This window comes from Apis laboriosa, unplaced genomic scaffold (genome assembly GCF_014066325.1).
Source record: "Apis laboriosa isolate Shangri-la unplaced genomic scaffold, ASM1406632v1 scaffold39_cov144, whole genome shotgun sequence".
In the NCBI taxonomy this organism is placed as follows: domain Eukaryota; kingdom Metazoa; phylum Arthropoda; class Insecta; order Hymenoptera; family Apidae; genus Apis; species Apis laboriosa.
In genome coordinates, this window is record NW_025223140.1 from 1975532 (window position 1) to 2001961 (window position 26430).

Consider the following 26430-nt stretch of genomic DNA (forward strand, 5'->3'; position numbering starts at 1 on the left):
TTTTCTTGTCATCGATTCTCCAGACATTCGATTTCGCATTTTTCACGCGGAAAATAGCCGAGAAAATTCCATAAATTTTATTCTACAAATATATCGAATCGAATATATTCAATGTATTTTTATCATGCATATATTGTGTATTATTCTTTTAGAAAAAAAAATTAAAAAAAAAAAGAAAGAAAAAAAGAAAGAAAATTGTAGAGAGAATGTAAAAATTAATGAAAGAGAAATTTCCAAAATTTCCAAAATTTTCTGTAAAAAAAAAAAAATCGTTTATCTGGTGAATCGATATAATAACGAAAATATAAAGGAAGTTTCGAGAATAGAAAGATAAAATCCTTGAGAAGGGATAAGAAATCGTATTGAAATTTCCCTTTATGACCGTTAGTTGTATCGAAAGATATACAATTTACCTTGCACCTTCTTATTTTACAACTTCGTTACCAAGTATCGTTTCATTCTTTTATATCCTTCTTCCTCAGGGCCGTGTAGGATAACAGTCTCTGTTTTATCGTGTAAATTTGATAGCAGGAGGAGTGCAAGACGTTCAAGTTACCGATTTTATTGTTAACGTGATGAACACTTGCAGATCTCTGTTATGTACTGTTTAGAAAAATACTCCGTATATAACAAGCAAAGAGGTATTCGATATCTTTTGAAATATTCATGATTAAAGATTCAATGATGCATTAAGTTGAGGCGATGCGTTGAATAAACGCCACGTGTATTTTAATGAGGTGAAACTTTGAACACGAGTGTCTTGAATGTGAGTTTCTCATTAATGAAATATTTATTAATTTATTTATTCGATGTCACGTTCGTTCCGTAATTGTTAGTGATTATTAGATTGCGGATTTTTATGTAAATGCATATTTTTGCATACTTTGCATAAATTTTCTTCAAAATGAAACGTTTTTGACGGTTAAAAATCGAGAAAAACATTCTTAAACACGCAAGAGCAATTAACTTTAAAGCTTCGTTAAAAGTATATTAAAATTAGAAAAACTTTGAATCGTTATAACTCCGAAGATAGTGAGTTCCCATCAACGAATGAACGGTCATTAGAAGCGCGAAACTTTCCCCTTTAAAACGCATTTTCGTTTATCCCGATACGATTTTCGGTTCCTGAGATATCATCGTGTAAAGAAAAGAGTAATTTTTAATCGTTTATTCCATGCTTTTCGCTCAGATCTTTCGCTCGCATCTCTCTCCGCTGAGTTATCGCAAGTTATATTATAACTTTAGATATTCTATTAAAATTAGAAAAACTTTGAATCGCTGTAATTCCGAAACTACTAACTTCTAATCAACGAATGAACGATCATTAGAACTGTTAAACTGTCCCCTTTAAGACACTTGTTTGTTTATCTCGATACTATTTTCGATTCCCGAGATATGGTCCTGTAAAGAAAAGATAATTTTTAATCGTTTATTATCGTTTTGTCTTATTCGCTTGTACTGACCTATCTCAAATTTCAGACAGACACGATTCCTGGAAAAATATAGTACGTAATTCCTAGAAAAAATGTAAGTCACTGTGTCACCCATTCGTAATTTTCGCACAATCTTAAACGCTATGGAAAATTTGAGTTTTTATATCACAGCAACTAATTGAAATATCGGGATGAAATAAAAAAGAGTGTTAATGGCATGATTTTTTTTAAATATATTTTACAAATATATAAATGTTTTTTATGAATTACATAAAAAATTCGCAATCTAGTGATTATATTATATATTCATATCAATTTTAATATTGAAATATTTAAATTAATAATATAAAATATTAAGATATTTATATTTAATTTAAAAAATAATTTTTTTCGGTATATAATTTAAACTTATTGTTAATCTTCTATTAAATATGAAGAATACTAAATGTATTCATACCTCTTTTCAAGAAATTAAGTAAGAATCTTAATTTTTATTAAATTTATTTAAATAAATATATTTGATAGTAATCTTGAAATATTGTGAAAAAATAATTTTTAATGATAGGTTTAATTAGCTGTTTTATAATGAATTTTCTTTTGTAAAATCTACCAGTGCTCAAAACTTCAATTAAATTGGTGATCTGAATATCTTGCATTCTCTTATTATGAGAATTTAATTTAAAATTATTTGCAAGCTGGATTACAACGAGAGTAAGTAATAATACGAATAAAATTGTAATTATAATAACTTAAATAATTGTTGTTTTAAATAAATGTTACAAATTATGTAACAAATGTGTGAATATTTAAGATTGCTAATGGAGCATTGCTTGTGTACACATCAGGATGGTTTTTAATTTCTGTTCTTTCTCCTACAACTGAGAATAGTTCCAATTTATTCAAGAACAATACAATGCAATTTAAACTTATATTATTAATTTTCTGAATGTGGAAAATAAAACAATTGAAAAATACATAAAAGCTTTTGTTTTTACAAAAACAATACATACAACAATATATCTTTTAAAATCCATATTCTATGAAATATAATCAAAAATTCTTTCATAGTACGAATTAATTAAAAAATATAATAATTTATAATTTTTAATATAAGTACAAAATAAAATACATTATGTATTTTAAATATGCTATTGTTATCAAACTATTACATAAAATTGAACTATTAATTGGATCGTTTTTAATTTTTTGAAATTTTCTTTTTATCATGAAGCAATTAATATAAGTGAAGTAATGGACTCTTAATTCATTATGAATGAAAAAAGTTTTAGTTTAATCTAGAAAGAGTTAAAGTAGATTTAAAAAATGATAATGGAGAATTAATAACAGTAAAGTTTTCATTATATTAAAATGTCATAATATTAAAAAAATCAGAAAATTAATCAACTCGTTATATTGATATTAACATTATTAATACAATTAAAATTTAATTACTTTCTATCTCATAAATATAAGTAAATGGGCAATATCTTATGATATACATATATTTTTAAAATTTTTTAAATTTTAAAAACTATATAAACATTATTCTTTTATAATTAATATAACAATTATTAGTTATTGTTTAATAGTTATTGTTTTATAAATAAGAACTAAGAAAGAAAAGAAATTTGCAACCGTCTATGATTACAAAATCATTACAATATGTATACATATAGCGTGTTCTATAATCGATGATTTCACTACTGGAAAAAATATGATTGTACATATGAAAACGAAAATTCAAAATAAAAATTTTTCATCAGAGAAAATTAAATTTGAATATTCTTTAAAATTGATGAAAAACCGTCTGGAAAGAGTGAAGTCCATGTATAAGAATTTTCAAATTTAATTTCTTGGAACAAAAAAAAAAAAATAGAAAAAGAAGTTTATATTAACTTTATATTCTACTACTTTTTGGAATGTTTCTTTCACGTAAAGTCATTCATTGTGAGACACTTTATATATATATATATATATATGTGGCATAGCAAAAGAAAAAAAAAAAGAGGAAAAATTGTAATAAGAAAAGGTATTCGTGAGACGTAAAGAAGAAAACACGGTCCTGTTCTCTCTGCATGCCATTTTACATCCAATATGTCACGCATATTCAACAACGCACTTGTATGAACGAAAGTGCGCGCACGTGCGTGTATTGCATGTTCCATTATTTCCTGTTTCAGAAATTTTATTACAGTCGTAAGTTTTTTTTTTTTTTTTTTTTTTNTTTTTTTTTTTTTTTTTTTTGAAAATTTATTACAACGTGTTCGCTATGTATTATTACATATTAGATAAATGTAGTATCAAATTGTATGCAAATAGATATATTTTTGTACGATTGCAATATTGTGTATATACATATGTCTATGTAGGTAAAAAAAAAAAAAAAAAATATCCGTATACTTGGATTGTCTCTTTGAATGCGATTAAAATGCAATTCTGCCCAAAAACAGTTTAAATCGTTTAAATTTTGATAACCATTTGATTTTAAAATATATTATTTACGATATTTAAATTTTTTGACAAGAACATTTAACATTCCAACATTGATTAAATTATTTTGTAGATTTTGTGGTAAAAAAAAATCGAATGATCCCAATTTTTTGGGATATCGTCGCTGTTAATAAATTACTCGATCAAAATTTATTGAATATCGAAAAAAAAAACAATATCATTTTATTATATTGATAAATAATTTGCATTTATAATTTATCCTGACATTGATCTCATAAATATTATTTCTGATCGTCATCGTGTCATCAATTTTAATATTCGTGCACTGTTGCCACAAATCAAGCAAAGTATCCGGATATTCATGAACGGTAATGTATACCTTGAACGTGTACGGTTACTGAAAGCATTTTTTCATCTTACTCACGTGCAAAGTGTTTTTACTTGCCAACAACCTCCTACGAGCAGGGTAATTGGAATTTATTTTCCAATTAAAGTGGATAATGATAAATATCAGACAGAAGACATAAGAGGTCCATACTTCATTGAAATAAGTTATAATGTAAAATGTTCTCTTCATAAATTTATAAGTTAAACGTATATTCTATACATATTATATATTATATATTATAAATCTTTTTTCTTAACAATGTATACTATTTATACCTATAGTTAGAATTATTAAAATAGATCATATCCACTATACTAGAATTAGTTTTCCTATTCTTTTATTTGTACAGTTGTTTAAAGTACAATTTTAAACGTCATTTGATGCTTGTGCAATATTCAATGTATTGAAAAGGAAATGAAAATATTTTTCTAAAAATTATTACCAAATTTTATTACATAAGTTTACTTGCATCCACTCTGTTGAGTTCTAAATAAGTATTTCTGACTAGTATTTTTGCATGATTGCTCTCAGAATTTAAAACTGTGCGTGGAATAATAAGTATTAATTAGATCAATTGATTTTTTTAGTTTCATTTAAATTTCATCACATTTACATTTTTTTTTTCACATTTGATTTAAAACCTTTATTTGTAGAAATTCATTAATAATTATCACATTGATTTATCTTGGCAAACAAAATATTAATTGGAATCATATTCTAAGAGATATGTAAATATAATTAATGAGAAATTGGTTGGGTTTAAAAAAAACATCAACTTCTTCATTCAAAGAGAATGAGATAAATAGGTTGGAGGTAATTCTTCTTTTTATATCTTGAATCATTAGTACAAACTTTACTTCAAACAACATTTACCTTGAAACATGTCGTGCAAGATGAAAGTTCTGATAAGTTTTGATAAAGTTTTGATAAGTAGTTTATCTTTGATTAAGATACTTCTTCTTGCATCATAAAGATACATATTTCTCATCTGCAAAACATATTCTAATTATAGCTTATAAAATAGATTATGAATACCTAAACCAATTTATATTTATTATTTAACATCCACTTGGGAAATTTTCATTCTTGATTCTGTTTACGATAGTTGAATTCCATACATTGAATGGCGTATTAGCTTCTATGAGCAAACACGCTTGAATGTTATCCATTTCGACACCTTTTATATTTACCTATTTGTCATGCTTATTATGTAAAGTATATGGTATCTATTTTTATTTCTCGTCAATATTCAGTGATTCAATCTATCATTGATGATTATGCAAAGTATTTTAAAATCGCATAATAAAATATAATTTAAGTTGTATCATAATAATGTGTAAATAAAAAACTTTATGTATTTTCAACTTCTAACATGATTTTATTAATCAAATAATATAATTTCAAAGTTAGAAATATTTTTTTCTTATAAAAAATTTTCAATTATTTAATAACATTATTACAGACATTTATATTTTTATAAATAAATAAATCTTTAGATTTAATATTGAAATATTATATATAAAAAAAGTAAAATTCTTTTTCAAAATTCGTTGAAAAGTTAATTTTTTTTTTTTTTCAAAAGAATTTTCTTTCAAAGTTTAAGTTTCCCATATAATTAACGATAAAAAACAAACACGTTTGAGTATTTCTCATTAATAGTCTGCACTTTGTAAAAATATATATCGTATACACTTCATTATTCAACTAGACGAGCAGCTTAATAATCTTCTTGCAAGAATCATACGTTTAACTATTAACTACAAGTGTTTCGATCCCAATCATATTTCACTGTCGAGATTATAAATTAATACTTAACTCTTTGCTATGATCACGTCACACGGAAAGATCAAGATGAAATATTATAACTAATTCCCATTTAACGATTCACAGAACTATTTTGAATTAAAATTTCATTTACATTTGTAGAATCCATTCTATGTTACGATAATATATCTTCAATTTTATTTTATAACTCACAGAGATTAATTGCAATTTATATCTTTAAATTAATATATATATATAAAATAATACACGTGCGATTAAACGAAACAATTTATTAAAAAATTTATCAAAAATCACGATAATTAATCTTGAAATTTCTTAGATCGCCTCTTTAATTGTTACCAAAAATATTTGACGCCATATTGATTGTTAAATCACTATTTTATATTAAATCACTAAGAATAATCTAAACATCTTTCCAGATTGTCCAAAAAAATATTTAACGCCGTACCATAAGGACATCGATATCGAACAATTTTATCAAATACTTTTCAATATCAGAACTCCAAAGATAAAAATTACAGAGATATGTCAAATATCTTTATACTCTGATTAATCTGACGATTGAAAATAACGTAAAACGAATAAGAAAATAACATAAAACGAATACACGCACAGTTTTCTCAACGCGCTTTCTCTTTCTCTCTATCTCTGTCCGCAATCCTCTTCCTCCTATTCTCTCTCTCTCTCTCTCTCTCTCTCTCTCTCTCTCTCTTCTGCCTCTTTGTAATAAAATTCACCACCGACGATTTTTCTCCTGCTGCTCCTCTTTCCTTATACCCTCCCCCCCTTCTGTCTCTCTTTCTCCGCCTGTGGCACAAACCGACGAGTACCGAGAGACACTCCTTGTCGAGGGCTCTCGCCGGAAGAAAGCGGTAACGACGTAACACTGTTGGAAACGTAACAGGGAGAGCCAGGCGAGCCTGGACCACCGGGGCCACCCGGTCCTCCGGGTGCCGAGGGTCTTCCCGGCCACGAGGGAAGGCAAGGAGCTCCGGGTGACGTTGGGCCGCCGGGTGAAAAGGGAACTCCGGGATCGATTGGGCCGATTGGTCCACCTGGTACATCGGGACTTCCGGGTCCTAAGGTAACGTATACATTGCTCTTTCGTTTTCATTTGATGATATTTGGGGAGGAGGAAGCTTTCGTGGAAGAGGCTTGATTTTTGGAAAATAAAGACAAAGAGAGAATTATTCGTGTGTTATAATTCAAGTTTGCTAGATGAAATTTAATTTTAAGAAAATGAAGAAAATTCAAAAGTATTTTGCATTTTATTTGTAACTTGATAATAAGTAATGAATATAAGTCTTGAGAGATGCTATTTTTGTATTTTCCAATTATAGTTGACATTAGAAGTAATTGTTAGGAGAAAAAAAAAGGAATTTGAAAGAATATTTTGTAATATTAGAAATATAAGAGAGAATTATTCGTATCAAGTTGTGTTACAATTCAAGTAGTTGGATAAAATTTAATTTTAAGAAAATGAAGAAAATTCAAAAGTATTTGTAACTTGATAATAAGTAATGAATAAGTCTCGAGAGGTATTTTTGTGTTTTCCAATTATAGTTGACATTAGAAGTAATTGTTAGGAGAGAAAAAAAAGGAATTTGAAAGAATATTTTGTAATATTATTTAAACTATCTTGTCATTATTCAGAATTGAAAAGAAGATGAATTTTTTATATATAATACATCAATATTTTATATATTTATGTTTTATATATTTACTTTGCGTGTAAATTATGAAACTGATACTAAATTACTTAAATTACAAAAAAAAAAAAAAAAAAAGAAATTATACTTAATCCCAAGTTTCTGAATATTTTTAGTATTGACAAATTTTAGGTTAGATTTTAATTCACTTTATTTGATTTCGATGGTGATTAGTACTTTTGGTATCTAGTATTGGCCAATTGGGTTAAGTTTTGATGGATTGGCATTGCAGGCTGTTTCTGACTAGTTTTGGCTAGTTTCGTTAATGCTGATTTTAACTTGGTCAAAACAAGTAGAGAATATTGGTATTGTTTAACTAGTTAAACTTGCAATAGGATTGACGACAGATGGCGTTGATAAACTAGTTTTGTCTGGTCATATTGAGTATTGGAATTGGAATTTGAGTTCTGACCTTTACATGTACATTACTTTATAACAAAGACTGTTCACATTATTCAAATCACTTGATATTATATTACAATGTTTATGAATTAATATGATATTTTTGAAATAATATAAGTAATAATCCTTCATAAAACTGATCTTCATTTTGAAATTATTATTTGAATATACACATAATTAAAGAGATGATAACTTTTCTTAACTCAAGAGAATTCATTCATCCTGAAAATTTTAATTTTAATTGGAAACTTGGTGGCAAAGAACAGCTTTCATTCTTGCAGAAAATCACTTTGAAAGGATGAAATCAACTCCCAGAGTTTATAAAGTCTTTTCTTGTTTTGAATATAAAATACATAAAACTTTATATATATGCATTATTTAGTTTCTTTTTTATTAAGGAGAAACCGTAGCGAAAAGTCAGTGTAAATTTTCATTGTAACTTGAGGAATATTGTGTTGCAACACGAAAGGGATCATCTAGAATTGTATCTTTATTATATTCACTTTAAAAGTAATATCACTTTAAAGGTATAATTTTTACAAGGATCATTTCTTATAATTGAGCCAACTTTTTAATTCTCTTTTCAACAAATTTTCTTATCTTTCCAATTAGGAAATTTGTTTAATATTAATCTCTGTGATTTCTATTTTTAAAAATTTTGTGGCCAAAAATTTAAAAAATAAATCCTTTGAATCTGAGATCCAACATTGTTTAATTTTTGCTATTTTCCAATTATTTACCAATCAGACATTCAATTACTTTTTCACTATAAACTACACTCACGATAATTTAATTTTTCCATTGAAATTTTAATAAATAAATAATACTTTTTACGGAACGTTCAAAGCAATATATTCTTACGATATCTCGATCGAATAATGCCTCAAACAACTCGATCACTTCGATTCGAATATTTCGTTCAATGGGCAGAATAGATTTTCCAAAAATATTAAGCTTATTAACCACGATCAAAGTATAGAATTCTAGAGAGGAAAACTGCCAACGCTTACATTCGAGCAAATAGAAGGGAAGAAAGAGGATGCATCGACCCCCTATGGCTGTTCGTAGTGCCTTTGATTAGGCCGATTCCCTTTGATTCCTCTTATTGACCTAATTGGCTGCGATCGTAGAAGCTTCATTTTACAATTGACTGTTAGAGATACCTTAAAAATCCCTCTGTCTACGAACTTTTTACTTCAACCTCTCCTATTGGAGAACTTTACTTTTGTCCAAGTGCTCGATGGATTTTTTCGTGGTCTCTTCCAAAATTTCCTATAATAGATAAAAAATGTAAAAAATGAATGGATCAGTATATAAAAATTAAGAAGGAAAGAAACGGAGCATACTTGTTGAATTTCAAATGGGAATTAAAAATATTAGAATTAAAAATGGGAGATAGAATATATATTCAAATGGTATAATATTCTTGTGGAAATATTTCATTATTTTTTTATTTTATTTTCTAATATTAAATTTTTATTTTCTAATATTTCTTTTAATATTACTTCTGTGAGAAATCTAAGAAAAAATTATGATGTACAATGCTTGTTAGGAGTTAAACATTCAGAAGAAAACGTATATCCATAAAATTTGTGGAAAATTGCATTCGTAAAGGTTAATGGTAAAGCTTTCTCTGGTTCTCTAATATACTTTTGTACTTAAACTAATTAGCACGTACTCTTTGTGTGTGTATGTGTTTTTAAAGTAACGTCGTCTAACGTATATGTGTATTGTGATTCTCACAAAGAATAAAACAACAAACAATTAAACAAATTCGTTTCACTTATGTATTTAAATGATAATTAATTGGAAATAAAATTAAACGATCCTATTTTATTCGAAATAAATTATTCAAATGAGATGAAATTGATTTTTGATATAAAGGAACAACAGAAATATAACATTAACATTTATAAGAATTAATTTCATTCGAATGTAATTAAAAAAATAGAAATATATAAAATTATAATATATAAATTTATATATTTATATAAATTTCATAAAAGTTTACAAATCTGATGCAATAATTATTGCACAATTTATTATTTAACATGTGTTGCAAACTTTTGTTAAAGGATGCAACAAATTCATATCGTTAATGTGATTGTTTTAATTTTTCTAAAAATTTTCATTTCAATTTTTAAAATAATTTATTTTAAATTTCAAGGCTATTTAAAATATTTAATTGAAATTGATTTAATATTAAAATTGATTTAATATTAAAATTGATTTAATATTAAAATTGATAAACTTTTGTAACTTTCTATGAAAAATTATCTATGGAGAAAATTTTCCATTGAATGTATCCAAATTATAATAATATTCAAATATTAAATATTAAAATATTTCAAATATTTATATTTCAAAAAAAAATACAATGTAATATTTCTACAATATTTTCAAAAACAATAAATATTATATATAAATGTTTCATAATATTTCAAACATTTATCATTTTAAAATACAATTTTCCAATAATTAGTATTTTTTTAAATTAAAAATGAGATATATCGACAAATGTCTAATTATAGTTGGCATTAGAAGTAATTATTAGGAGAAAAAAAAAAGGAATTTGAAAGATTTGTAACATTTTGTAACATTAGAGATATAAGAGAGAATTATTTGTGTCGAGTTGTGTTACATTTCAAGCTAATTGGATGAAATTTAATTTTAAGAAAATGAAGAAAATTCAAAAGTATTTGTAACTTTTCTATTGAAAATTTTCTATTGAATGTATTCAATTATAATAATATCCAAATATTAAATATTAAAATATTCCAAATATTTATACTTCAAAAAAAAAGTACAATATAATATTTCTACAATATTTTCAAAAACAATAAATATCATATATAAATGCTCCATAATATTTCAAACATTCACCATTCTAAAATACAATCTCCCAATAATTAGCATTTTTTAAAATTAAAAATGATATATATCAACATCAAATGTCCCGACCAGATTCCCTATCAAACTCGTTAATCTCCTTCCAAGACGTCCATTAATTGAAGCAACGTTATTCTCGGCAGGGTGACAAGGGTGATAGAGGCGACCGAGGTATAACAACGTCTTTGAACGGGGAACCATTTGCAACTGGAGTATTCGAAGGACCCCCTGGTCCACCAGGACCACCTGGTAAGTATATATACATATATATATATATACACGGTATAATTTAAATTCTCTCCAGACTGATACGCATAATATATTAATGCAGCATAATAAGACCACATGAAGCGATTTAAATTATGTTTTCTAGGTCTTTTAAGTCTATACTTATAAGGTGTCTTATAACATGTGAGATTCATTTTGAATGGAGGAGATTTATAATAAGATATATATTATTGATGATAAATATTCATGTAATAATAGTATGTAATATAATAATAATGTACAGAATTTTATTGGAATTATTAGAAATTATCAGAATCAAAATTATGTAGTCAAATTGGTATTAATAATTATATATATTATATAATGATATTTATGATTTTAACTTGTTGTTAATAATAATACAATTCTTATTTATATAATATTGTAATATTTAATTTCACTAAAGATACTTTTATATAGATACATAAGATACATAATAAATAGAAAAGATTATTTAAGATTATATATGTTTTGCTGAAATACTGTTTTGTTTTCTAATCAAATTCTGAGAATATCAAGTGTTATGGAATATTTATAAGTACTTGGAATTCTTGAAAAATTAAAAACTTAGGAGAAAGTGAGCAATTTTGAATTTGATAACACATTTTTTGTGTTCTCTTAGAAAATAGCAATTCAGAAAAAATGTTATATTTTTACAAACTTTTTCTATCCTCCATTGAAGTGGATGTTTCATGTTACAAGTCACTTTGTACATTCATTTACATGCACAATGTACATGTAAATATTATCACATTTCTAGACGTTCCTTGAACTTTATAAAAGATTTCAAGAAAATATGTATTTAAATCTGTATAATTTTTATTGGAAACAAAATTTTCCATCTGCATTTTCCTAAATTAAATTATTCTTTTTAAATATTTTTTATTAAAATTATATATAATAAATTTTACAAAAAAAAAAGTAAATACAAATATGTGTAAAAATAAAATTATATTTAATTGCATCATGTTCCATTTTGTTCATATTCCATTATTAGAGAGAATGTGTAAATTTTCGTTTCGCAAAACATGATATTAGAAAACAGAAGATTCATATTACCAATTATAACAGATTATTCGTGTTCATTTAGGCAGAAAATTTGGGGAACAATATTTGTACACTCATTATCTCAGTTGGCCTTTTTTTGATTTTTACTGCATTTTTTCTTCGTTTACTAATATTTCAATCCAAAATACACAGAAAATTAAGCAGAGAAGCTTTACATTTACTTAAAGATCTTCACTCTAAGAAATTTGCTCGTTCAAGCAAAGCTAGATTTCCAAAAAGATAGATTGCAATTTAAATATTCATTGTTAATTAAACGTTCAAATTATATAACTTTTTTGAATATATTATATAACTTTTTTTTATAACGTATCTATAATTGTTTAAGAAGAATTATTTAAAATCAAAATTATTAACATTTAAAATTATTAGTTTTAAAACTTTATTTGATAACAAAAGAATGAATTTGCATTATTGAAAAAATGTAGATGAAAAAATTTTGATTTGTAAAAATATTGTTTAACAAAGAATTTGAATATCGTTCAAATCTCTCGTTTAATATAATTTTTAAAAAGTTCGAGGAAATTTTGACTTTTCAAGCCTACGAATATTCTTGAAACTTCTTGCTTTGTTTCGAGGAAGATTATTTTGGGATAAGTAATTTTCTTCTTCGAAATTTCAATTTCAAAATATTCTACGTTTACGTGTACATTTAATTTCTATTCAATTCAAGGATAATTTGAAAAAATATAATATTTATAACGTATATTTGTAATTTAAAATTACAATATTTGCTTTATAAAAATCATACAATTCTCTGTTAAAATTCACAAATGTCAATTTATCAATGTCATTTTGATGATTGTAAAGAAAGTCATCCCTTACGTTGTGTTCAGAGAAATAATTTCACTTCCTCCTTTGACATAGTTAGATGAAAAGAAATGATTGAATGAACAGGATGACTGAAGCATTAGAGGCTATCTCTCGATAGCCTTGAGCTATGGTACAGTTAAAAGAGCATATGACATTTAACAAAGCAAAGAAAGATATCCTTGTGATGCGTTAGGAAGAAAAATTCTATTCTCTGAAAAAAAGGATCCACTTTGAAACAAAGCAATTCCATTTCAAATCATCATACATTTTTAATATCATTCATCGTTTCTATGATATATTCGTATGCAGTTAATCAAAATTAATTAAAATGAACATCTTTTACACATTTATACTTGTATACAGGGTGTTGATATATCGAATGATCGATCTTTAAACGATGAAATAAATATAAAAAGTGCTATTCAAAAATATCGATCGACAATTATTTATTAAGTTATAAACAATTTAATTATTTAGAGAAAGCAAGATGGAGATGAATTGCGAGATAATTTAAATGAAAATAAAATAAATAAAAATATATTCTTATGATTCCTAAAATTTAAAAAATTTATGAATTTCATTATTTTTTTTTTTTTTTTTTTTGTTCAAGAATTTTCCTTTTTTAATATATTTCATTCCATCTCCATTTTAATATAATGCAAAATTGATTGATGAGTCGAGCGGAATTTTTGCATACCAACTTTCATGTTTGTTTAGTCTAAAATCGACTCTTTAAAAATCGCCCACGAATACATTAACACTCTATGTAAATGCAAAAAGATGTTTGCATCCAGTTTTTGTTTTATATTCATATTCCATTTTAATCTTTTTGTTAGAGTGTCCTAGAAAATATTTTAGAAATATTTTCCAATATTTTTTTTTTAAATTATTGTATTTATTAACAAATTATTAAAAAAAATGTCTTTGTATACTTAATTAAATGTTATAACAGTTTTAACAGATATAATATTTTCTAGGATAATCTAATGATACATGCATTGCACAAACAAATAATCTCAGGATGAAGTATTTCTCAATAGGTAATTTGCAAAACTATATATCTCACAATAAAACATGTACACATTACCCCATTCACAAACAATTCAATAACAGATTGAAACCAATCCAACTTTATACTCTCCTAGTATTTATCCAATATCATTAAACTTGTGGCATTGGTTGTATCATTCCTGGATAAATGAATGTCAAGCAATACATAATTGTAAAGCTTGTTAATATAATAGTAAACGTTTTTTAACATAAAATTAATAAAATTAATATAAATGAAAGTATTTTTACATTAATTATGTATTTTAAAAACAGAGATAAAAAATTAGTGGACTACTAAACAACTAAGCTTTAAACAATCTAATCTAATATAAACAATTATAAAAATTATAACAAAGATTAAAGACTTAGATTAGACAACTTAGATACTTTTCATAAAATTATTGTTAATTTAAATTACATAAAGCAAATTTTAATCAAAAATTGCAATACATATTTCAAATCATTGTACTTCTAATCTAAATATAAATAATTATAAAAATTATAACAAAGATTAAAGACAACTTAGATATTTTTGATAAAATTATTTTACTAATTTAAATTACATAAAGTAAATTTTAATCAAAAATTGCAATACATATTTCAAATCATTGTACTTCTTTTTTTTTTTTAAAAAAAGAATATATATATGTACAGGGTATCAAAATACAATTTAACAACCTTCTTTAATAGCGTTTCATCATGTTTTTACCGCAACGTTAACACGACTTGTACAAAATAAGCACGAGGAAAAGTGACAGTGAACGAGGAAGCACACTTTGGTCCGAATGATTACACACGTACAAAGTGAACGTGATCAGATTTCGCTAATCTAGCGCCCCCTCTAGCGGGCTGCTATCTTCTTGCACTGGAATTGATTCGCATTAAGGTGCGCCTCCTCCTATTCGATACAGCCTTCATTTCAATCGATTGGAATGTAGTACAGTTAATGCCCCTTTAGAGATGTAACTGTTATTCGAGTCCGCGTTTACTATAGGATACTAACAACTGTAAATCTACATTCACGATATTCGTACCGTTAACGAATCGATTGTCTCTCGGCGTACCGAGAAACGCTTCTCTTCTCGAAATTGCAATTAATAATTAAGAATTCTTGATTGATCTTTCTTGGATTGGAAAAATTTAAATATATGAAACTCCCTTGGCAAAATTTGAAGAAAAATTTCGCTCTTTTATTTCATCACTCTGTTATTAATTCAATCCATTTTATTGATAATTTTGGATGAAATATTCGAGATATCGAATGAAATTTGACGATCGATTAGAGAAAATTCGATTTTTAACTATAATTGATACTCTTTCTCACCATCGATTATCGATTTTATCTTGAACGAAGAGAAATAATTGGAACAAGTTGTTTTCGTTGCGCGAGCGTACATCCGTCTTCGTTGTTTTCAATTCGAAAAACAAGGAAAGATACATAGAATAGAGCGTGACTCAACGGAACTGTTTTCGATTCATATAAAATATGGATCGTAGAATATGTACGAAAGTACTATTTATATAAAAAAAAAAAAAGGGAGTTTTAACTTTTGAATTTTCAATTTGAGAGTAATTATTTTTTTTTTTATTAATATTTCTTTTCAACAATTCGTCAATTTTTCGACACCGAATAAAAACAATATTTTATGCACAAACTTTATTATTATTTCCATAGGACTGGTGATCGAATATTGGCATTATGGATTTTGATATCCACGAGGTTATTTTAAATTTTAAAAGAGAAACGTAAAAAAAAATTATACTCACTATCAATCATTATTTATTTAAATATTATCTCTTTCTCTTTAAATTTATAAAAAGTTTATTTTCATGAAAAATTCGTGTAATAAATAAAAATTGCATAACACAATGAGCTTGTGCTGTTCATTTTAATAATTTACGAGAATGAATGTTTTCACTTCACGAAAGGTGGTGTAATAAATAATTCTCTTCTAATCTCGGATTAGTATTTGAATCCAAAAAAATCGGTGGTAAGCTTTACAAACAATTTCAATAATGAATATTACACGAGATTTATTACTTGTCTCTGGTATTTACTCAAACGAAATGTAAAAATGATTGTGTAACCAGGAGAAAAGTTTATCTTAACTACTTATCAAATAATCTGACTTCTGGATTTGCAGTACGAGAAGAAATAACACATACAGGGTGTGCCAAGATTTTTCGATCAAATTTTACGTCGAACAAAAATTTTCAAAATTGTTTCTTGTAAAATAATAAAATAGTAAAAATTTCGATCAGATATATTATAGATATATTAATAGAAATATTATATATCTTATAATAATAAATATAATTCGTTCATTAAGATAAGACAAAATTAATAAATTTCATTTCTCTTCTTTTCAATATCACGAGAATCGAATAAAAATAATTAAGTTAATCGTTATAAATAATTTTTGTATAACCAATATAAATTCCAAATTAAAAAAAAAAAAACACCCTGTATAACTGGGCTGTATAAATCCACCCACGAAATACGTGAGAAGGTAACAAATCAATCGGACAGGGGAACGGTGATCCTGATAGTATATCACACGTTTTCTGCGCTTTCTCGTGATCATTTGTCCACGTACATGTGCGTGGAAAGCAGTGAGCGCAACAAAAGCGATTTACGACCGAGCTCGTAGGTATCAAATGCCTAAGTATAACCTTAGGCCTCGATTCATCCACTTGATTCCTTATTTCAATTTCTTTCAAAAATTTATTCGAATTTGCATATTTTATTATATCTAGAATGTGCGAATAAAAATTTGTGATACGTTAAAATATAATAAAATTTTCTAAATTTTGTACAAACAAACGTTGCTGGTACAATCGATTAAAAAAAGAAATTATTGAAAAATAAGCAAATGTTAATATATTAATTTCAATTACTAATAAATGTTATTTTTTTCTAAAATTAAGAGCAACAGTAGTGCTAATAATAATAATAATATAAAAAATAGGAGTAGCAATAAAATTTAAATCCTTCTGATGCCACGTATTCCAATATTCGAAAAGAAAACCTCTCTCTTCCGAATTTTTCTTCTATTAACTCATAATTCTCTCTTGTTTATACTAATTACAGTTCTAAAAAATGTGTAGTTGAATCTGTAGTTGAACAAAAAGCAAGAGTTAAATTAATCCTTTATCCTCGAAAATGTGTGCTCCTTTTCCTTTAAGATACATTTTATAATTAAGATTTATGTACAACAATGTTATTCGCACACAGGCTTTAACGGTACGTACATCCACATTCATATAAACAATTTTACTTTCACACGTACACATCGATTATCAAATTATCAAACGAAAGAATTAGCATTTAATTAAAAATCAATTTCTTCAAATTCTTCAAAACGATGCCACTTTTTAAAACTCTCACGTGCAATTATATATATATATATACTCGATACAGATGGATATTGGCCACTTAAGAGTCGAGACTGGTTTAAATGGGGAGACGACTTCTGTCTGAATTCAATCGAATGGAAGGGAGCGAAGAAGGTGAAATATCGCGTATAAACTCAGTCAAACGTTCAACAACGTCAACGAACGCGATTCTCCAAGATTCTAAGAATTAAAGGGCCGACGCTTACGTGGGTTAATATCACATCAATTTATCGTAATAATCCGTCCCCCGTATTTCGAAGAAATACCAGATGCTAATTCTCGCTTAAAAATCAATATTGCACATCTACTGATATAATAATTCTATTTAAAAAACTTATTCAAATTCTTTCTCTTCCGAAAAACATACACACACACACACACATACACACATACACACACAGTAGAGAGAAATACGAAAAGAAAGAAAGAAAGAAAGAATTATATAAACCAACCCCTCCAAAGAGGGGGTAGTTTCCCTCCGATAATAGCATAATTGGTACGTGATCTATGCATGATGAAACGCGAGAGAGCGAGAGAGCGAGAGAGAGAGAGAGAGAGAGTGCGCGAAACGAGAGAAACGTGTCATGTTTTATTTTATGCACGTGATGTACACGCACACAGGGCCCCAGGGCGAGAAGGGGGAGCTGGGTCCGACGGGACCACCCGGTCTGCCGGGAGAGAAGGGTGCCCGGGGAAAGCAAGGGAAGAGGGTAAGCTTCAGCGAGGTCCTCCGGCGAACGACCACCGACCAAATCGAGACGAAACCCTATTCCCCCTCCCCTGTCCCCCTTTTCTTTTTCTCGAACAACCACACTTCGAAACACACTTTTTCNCCTACCTTTCTTTCTTCTCGTCCAAAAGGATGGCCAAATCTCTCTTTTGGCCTCATTTCATCCCTGAAAATTCCTGAATATTCAACGACACTTCTCCCTCCTTTCCTTTCCAGAGAGATTTTTTTTTCTTTTTTTTTAATTGGGAATTTGTGAAATTCCTTTGTGATGCGTAATTTGCACGTAATGAAAAAGAGCATTGTTTGGTAGAGGCGCGGTTGTTGCTTCTTACATTACATTAGCAAGGGCAAGGCGGATATGCATGATACACAATTCTGGTATTGGAACTGGTTAACGTTGATTTCTTGGAATTCGGAGACATTCCTCAACGAATGACAGTTTCAATGACAAATTATTGAATAAACATTATATATATATATGTTCTTGCGTGCTGATGGATAATTGGATGGGCAAGCAAGATCGTTGGAAAAAATATATATATATATATAGCGTGATATATATTTGAGAAGTCTATTTTCCGCCGAGTGGTGGTTACTTTATCTTTGCCGGAAGAGATTATTAATAAGTTGTTTCTTTCGAGTGAGTCAGTTAGCTGGAGGAGTGGCAATCGTAAGAGTGTCAAGAGTGTTTTCTATTCTCAAATGTGTTTTGTTGCAATTGTAGAATGCAAAAACGACACTGATGAGTGGGTCCATAAATAAATAAATAAAAGTTGATCCAGTCGAAAATGAGGCTTGCGTATCAAGTGATTTAAGATTTATGTTGGATGAAACAGGATGTAGATGGAGCCTCTAATGTAAATCGTTATAATTTGATAAATAAGCTTCGATTGACATTTTTATTTTGAGAGGAATCGACATATCTTTAGATATATATTATACAGAGTGAAAAGAAGATATTCACTCGATTTTTTTGTACACTGCATTAAAAATGAAAGCTATTTTTGGACACTCGATTAGTGTCGATTGAAGATATTTCTTTTCCAAGTGGATAATTTCACACTTAATTCACACTAATCAAAAATGTAATTAAAGTGAAAATAATTGAGAGAAAAGTCTCGAAACTTGTTAAAAATCGAATTATTCTCAAATATATTTACGCAAATTCAATTATTGCCTCTCAAGCTAAATTATTATATCCATCTTTGATTTTTCCCTTTTCTCTTATTTCATTATAAAATTCAATACAATTGAATACAAAAAATACAGAACGAATTTTCTTTCTTTTCTTTTCTTTTCCCGTTGAGAACAAAACAAATTTAAAAGGTCTATTAATGTCTAGATTCCGGAAGTGAAATCGATGTTCAAGAGTTCAAGATCCAGATTTAATATTGCTTGCCACCCGGGTTGCGGAATGACGTGACGGTTTATATATTCACGCTTTGAAACACCTGCATGGAAATCACGAAAGAAAGCACATGCATGATCTTATCGAAAGCACGCATGCGAGCATGCCACTACACGTATGGCACAGTACGATCACCTGCCTCTTCTCATTTAATAAACTGAGAAACAAGTAGCCGTTAAATTGCATTGTCGTTCCGACGACGACGACGACGATGATGGATGGATACGACGACGTTCTTTTTTTGCGTCGAGACTAATGCCAGCCTTTCGCACGGCGTTTGTATGTAATACGTATTACGAGAAGTTGGAGGAAGGGAGAGACGAATTGCTTGACGAATTGACGAATATAAATAGGAAAGAATTTTAATAATAAAAAAGAAAACTTAAAAGGAAATTCTCGAAACAATTTTTCTTCTCTCAAAGGGAGAGAAAATTTGTTTTACAAGAATGAAGGAAATCCTTCTTCTTTTCCTTCGAAACTTCACACATACACAAATATAAAATTGTTCATATATTTTGTCTTAACGCACAAACGGATTTTCCTCGATCCCGAAGTCATCGTCCAAAACTTGACGCGTGACTTAATTTAACCGCAAAAAAAGAGAATCACCGTGCTCTCGGTTGCCGAGAAAAAGGAAAAAGCAAATGAAAAAAAAGAAAAAAGAAAAAGTAGAAAACGTTGGTGGCAGCAAATAATAACACGTACGAAAATACAATATAAATTTAAACACCTCCTCGAGCCGCTACTATTTGCGTCACAGAAGAGATTCATTAAACCGCGATAAAAAAAAGAAAGAAAAGGGATGTCTTCCTTTTAGCAGTAAGGAACCGAAAATCGAAAATGTACTCTCTTCTGACGATGGATGTGACCAAATTACACACACCTGCGCACTAAAAAGAAAGAAAGAAAGAAAGAAAGAAAGAAAAGATTTCTAACCACGGCTTACAGAAAAGATAACAATTAACTCGACTCCATCCATCCTTTGTGCTCTCTCAACTTATTATTCTTTATTTTTTAAGGTTTGAAACCGTAAGTATGCTCGCATATTTATCAAATCGACGTTTTCTCGGATATCTCGAAGGATAGGAAAAAAAAAGAAAAAGAAAAAGAATGATCGTTTCGAATCGTTAATTAAGTCACCTTGTTCGCGGTCGAGTGGAACGCCGATAAAATCACCGTGCACCACCTCTCTAGTTTCTGTATCTGTATCGAATGTATCATATCGACGGAACGAGTCGCAATCGATATTCTGGTAATGCACGATCCTCGGATAGCGAGGAGAAGGTTCGAGAAAGTCGCGACAGAAAGGGTATATATATATATACATATTTTTATACAGGGTGAGTCGTTTGAATCGTTGAATTCTTTTTTTTTTTTTCGAATATGATTGTTGTATGGAAAAAGATATTTTGGAAATTGTGTAAATTCGAAATAAGTGGAGATAATTTGGTATAATGGAGTTTTTTTTATATAAATGCGTGTGTAGAGGTCATTCTTTGTTTTTTTTTTTTTTTTCAAATAGAATCGTATGTTTTTAGGTTAAATTTCTTATATTAAAATATAAGAATAATTGTAATTATTTTTATTTTTTTTTTTATTATATATTTGTTATATTGTAGATTCTTGTAATTTAATATAGAAAATGACGAGCTAGCTTCTAAATATAAAATTCCACTCTTTTCTTCATTTTTTCTTCAAACATGTTAAAAAGAAGTTGGTGAATCATTTAGAAACCTAAATTATTTTTCCTATTTAGATTAATGGGTATTTAAAAAATGTAAAGATCGATTGTTATTGAAAAATCAAATATCTCTGCTTTAATACTTTAAATTGAGAAAAATAAAATTATTAATTAAATATTTTTTGTATGATTATTTACTCAAAAAATTATATTATACTGCAATCAAATTATTTTCTTTTCGAAATCATACAATTTTCAAAATATCTTCAATAAAAAAATTCGAGGATATTTTAAGGGGATGAATTTAAATGATTCACTCTGTACATCGTCGAGTTAACCGGAGAATTCTGCTAAATCGTAAGTTTATTGGTGGCCTGGAAAGAAAGAGGATACTCGACTCGAGTAAAAAGAATCGAGCCACTTTTGTTTCAAATTACACCGTATTTCAGAGATACATTATGCATATTTCGTTTGAATTTCCTCGAGAACCGGAATTTTTCATACCAATGATGGTTTCACTTGTCGAGGATTTCATTTCCTCGAGTTTGCAAGAAAAAAGTAATATCTGACGTTAAGTGTTGGGGTAAAAGCGATAGTATAAAATTTTTGATTGATTGATTAATGATTCAAAAAAAATCATATTCTTAACTATACAATATCTGTTAGAAAAATCTGAATTTTTATTTTATTAACTCCTTGAAAAAAATAAAGTTTTATCTATTTCTTTGTATTATTCTTATTAAATGATTATATTGATGGTGATGAATTTAAAAAGTTAGTTGAACAAAATGTTAATATTTTAAATGTTTTAATCTGTATCTATCAGAAAAATAAAAAAAAAGAGACATTTTAATCAAGAAGGATTATGTACAGTTGATTATCAAAAATAGTGATTGATTTGAGTTCAATCATCTATTATGAATTTAACTATCAATTATTGATCAAAAGAATAGTAATCATTAATGATTACTATTGTTAAATTGTTAATTTTATTTGGATTATAATAATGTTTGAAATTGATGTTAGATCTGAAGAATATTGTAATATTTTTTTATTTTTCATGAGATTTAATGGTAATGCAATTTTAATGGTATTTTTTTATTAAATTCAAATTTAAAGTTTTTTTTTAGTGAAATAATTTTGTTTATTTATTATTTTAAATAATCTTATACGATTCTTTTCAAAATAAATATAATTAAATACAAATATTAAATACAAATTAAATTTATTTTATATATATTATTGTATTAACGAAATTCTTACTATTATTAATAAAATAATTATAAGTTCGTAGTCATTAAGAAATAACAATTACTGAAAATTTAAAATTCAATTCACTGTGATAAAAATTGGTTATTAACCAATTGACAATTCAAAATAACTAATTTAATTATTAATCCAATTAACGATTAAATACCTAATCGTTAATTACAGTTATATATCAATTAAAATAAAAATAATCATTAATCACAATTGATAATCAGAGTAATAGTAATCATTAATCATTAATTAATTAAATTAATGCCCAACACTGATCTCTATTAACAAGAGAATACATTCCACAACTACATATATTTTGATGAAGTTTATATGACAGATAATTCTCAAAAAAATATTCTTCTTTCATCATAGCCATCATCCCATAAGAATGAAATGAAAACGATTCCCAAAGTACTTTTTTAAAATCTATAGCCAAAAGGATAAAAAATTTTCTATCTACATCAAAAAATAACAAATCAAAATTAAAAATTCTCTTGGCGTAGATTAATTTCAAAGTATTTGTACAATAAAGATTTGAGGATTAATTTTCAAATAAACTTAATCGAAATTAACGGATGTACGGATTAATAAATATATTCTCTTGCAAGTTTGCAGCAATTCCGTACACTCAATCCTTTTATAATTCTTATGTCGCAAAGTGAACTCGTTTATTCTAACAAACTGTCCATATGTGTGCTATATAATAACAACGATTGCGAAAAGAATAAATTGATTGGTGGGTAAGGAAGGGAGATGTAAGAAAGAGATGGTGAAGGTGAGAGCGAGCGAGAGAAAAAGAGAACGAGAGAAAGAGAGAGAGAGAGAGAGAGATTGTGTGATATCGCTTTTTTTTTATCTTAGTCAATAGTCTTTGGCGTAGTGTACGTAGCTTGTGTAACTAATTTGTGTTTAATGTAGCAAAGTAACACCACACTACTTCTTCCCCGTGTGTGTCGGTACAAATCACTAATAACTAATACTACTACCCCCGGCTTTGAGGCTCTCGCAACTTTATCGACCGGTGATCGATGCAAGCCTGCGATTGTCGCGTAAGTATCAAACAACAGCCCCTCAACTACTACTTCTACTACTACTTTCTACTAGTAGCTTTACCGTCGATTTCGAAAAAATATTCGTACGTCGTGTCATACGCAGCTAATTTCACGATTACTATTGTTTTTCTTTTTTTATATATATATATATTTTTTTTTGTCAATGTTTCGACCCTCTTCTAATTCGTTTGTGTTTTATCCCCTCTTTCCTCTCAGACAGATTATTAAAATATTTTTTAAGTATCTTTTTTATTACTCGAAGTGAAATTAGATAAATAATTCGCTTAATAAATTTATTTTACTTAAAATATTTTCAAACTCGGTTAAATTATCATTACCAGGAATATTTGTTTATTTATACTCGAAAAAATATCAAACCAAGACGAATTAAAATTTAATTAAATGGAGAGGAAAGTGGGGATAAGTTTTAATAGCTTCCATTTTTCTACTAAATTTGATCCCCCTACTAACAAGCGTTCCCGTTGTCGTCGATATTGCATGCGATATATTCACACCACATGTAGTAAACTTTTGTGTTTTTTTCGATTAAACGATTAGTGTGTCTAGGTTTCTAGTGTGTTAATCGTAATCCTCGATTCGGTCGATTTTGGCATCATCGATCATTTCTAAATCAAACCAAATACAACCAAGAAAAACAAAAAAAAAAAAACAAAAGAAAAAAAAAAGAAAAGAAACTCCAGAGAGGAGAAAAAATTGGTGCCAAAATCGACCAGCAAAATAGATAATTTCCACGATAAATAAAACCGAAAATCTCCTCTCCCTCTGTACCCATCCTAACCTAAAAAATGATACCGATTAACGCTTCGTCGTAAGAGAAAAGAATTTTCAAAAAATAAAAAAAAAAAAAAAAGAAAATTTTTAAAGATGGAGGACCTGGTTGGACCTGACCTTACAGTGTTACATTATAGGGTTTCAAGGGTGAGAGCGGTGTGGCATTGATGAGAGGCCCACCCGGTCTACCGGGTCCAAAGGGTGATCCCGGGGAACGGGGTTACCGAGGCGATAAAGGAACCAAGGGAGACACGGGCTCACCAGGTAGATTTTCAAGAGCCATTCCTCTGCGAAATTGGAGAAAAAGATGGATGACAATATGAACGATATATATATATATATATATATATATATATCTCCGTCCCAACTGCTACAATCGAAAAAAAAAGGGGGGTTTTCTTCCCCTCGCATTTCTCCCGATCTGATGGATCTACAATCGTATACGCTCGTCACAGGCCATTATTATACTTTGAAAACCTCTTTAAAACTTGTTCATAATCCAATTCATTTTTTGTTATTCTCGACACGATGTATTATCATTATCTTCCTATCCAATCTTTGGATATTACGACGGTGTGAATGGTCGAACAAGGAAAGCCTATTTCTGTATTTTCGCTTTTGAAGTGTTTCGTATACGTTCGATTTAAAATCTACTTTTAAAATTTTCAAATGCTTTCGAACTATCCCGGTTGAAAGTCTCTCTTATCGTTTCCTATTCGATCTTGTTCCGAGAAAAGAGCTGAGAAAATTTGAGAGAAATCAAATCTCGTGGAATCTCTCGTTATATCTCGTTTTATTCCAATATTAATGCTATTTTCGAAAATAATTCGAAAATAACGAGAGAGTGTTGCGATGATGTATTCTGTCTATGCAGTGAAAGAGAGAGAGAGAGAGAGAGAGAGTGAAAGGAGAGAAATTAATAATCGAGTATATTTCATCTCTAGGGGATCGATTATCGCGAAGAATACGAAGGATCGAGATGAATAAGGATTGTTACTTAATTGTACTAGTAAAGAATCGTAATTTCAGGACCAAAGGGAGAGCAAGGACAACCTGGTTTACCTGGGCTCAATGGAACGGATGGAGAGACTGGTATACAGGGTCCTCCAGGGTTGCCAGTAAGTAAATTATGCGTGAAAATGTAATTTAAGATTGTTAAAAAAAAATACTTGCTTGTTTCAATTTTCAATTCTATTAATTAAATTAATCTGATTTGCATAAAACATGCTCATAGAATTATTCTGTTCTGACGGTATGTTTTAACAATTTTTATATAAAATGTGTGCTTATATTAAAGCTTAATTCAATTTTTTAAATGTGAATTATTCCAAAATAATTTTATGTTGTAAAATTTCCTGACATATTCCTTTTTAAAAACATTTATATTTATTCCCTATATCTCTGAGATTTTAACATATAAATAATAATGTTATAACTTTCCAGTTAAATATTACAAAAGCTTATCGAATTTTAAATAAAATTTTATTCTCAATACGATAATATCATTATTTATGTTATATTATGCGATCGATTATTGTGGATTTTCAAGGAATAAAATTCGATATACATACCTTACATACATTTATTGCCATATTAAATATTTGTACAGGGAATTTCTGGACCCAAAGGTGAAAAAGGTGACTACGGAGATATTGGACCTCCAGGACTTATGGGGCCACCAGGTTTGCCTGGTCCACCGGTATGTAAACCACTCAACTTATTACAATATTTATTCAATTATATTAACCAAGAAAATTCTGTCTTTTATCGTGGAAAAATATACGATAAAATAAATTATTTGTAAAATGTTGTTCTACAAATAATTATTTTGGCTTAAAACATTAGATATACGATAAATA

At 27.9% G+C, this 26430-nt stretch overlaps 1 protein-coding gene across 13 annotated transcripts in view; it reads left to right on the top strand.

Annotated features, from left to right (window-relative positions):
- The window catches only part of LOC122715671 (collagen alpha chain CG42342-like), a 235564-nt gene that overhangs the window by 192507 nt on the left and 16627 nt on the right, over positions 1–26430 (top strand). For 12 of the 13 annotated variants that reach the window (XR_006346875.1, XR_006346877.1, XR_006346880.1 and 9 more), the window contains 6 exons: positions 6962–7141; positions 11201–11306; positions 18270–18358; positions 24709–24835; positions 25601–25689; positions 26181–26270. Coding sequence is in view for 5 of the 13 variants with exons in the window: in XM_043938042.1 (XP_043793977.1) it covers positions 6962–7141; positions 11201–11306; positions 18270–18358; positions 24709–24835; positions 25601–25689; positions 26181–26270 (681 nt within the window). In the remaining 8 variants the exon portion in view is untranslated. The remainder of the gene's footprint in view (positions 1–6961; positions 7142–11200; positions 11307–18269; positions 18359–24708; positions 24836–25600; positions 25690–26180; positions 26271–26430) is intronic. The other variant, XR_006346882.1, reaches the window with a different exon arrangement.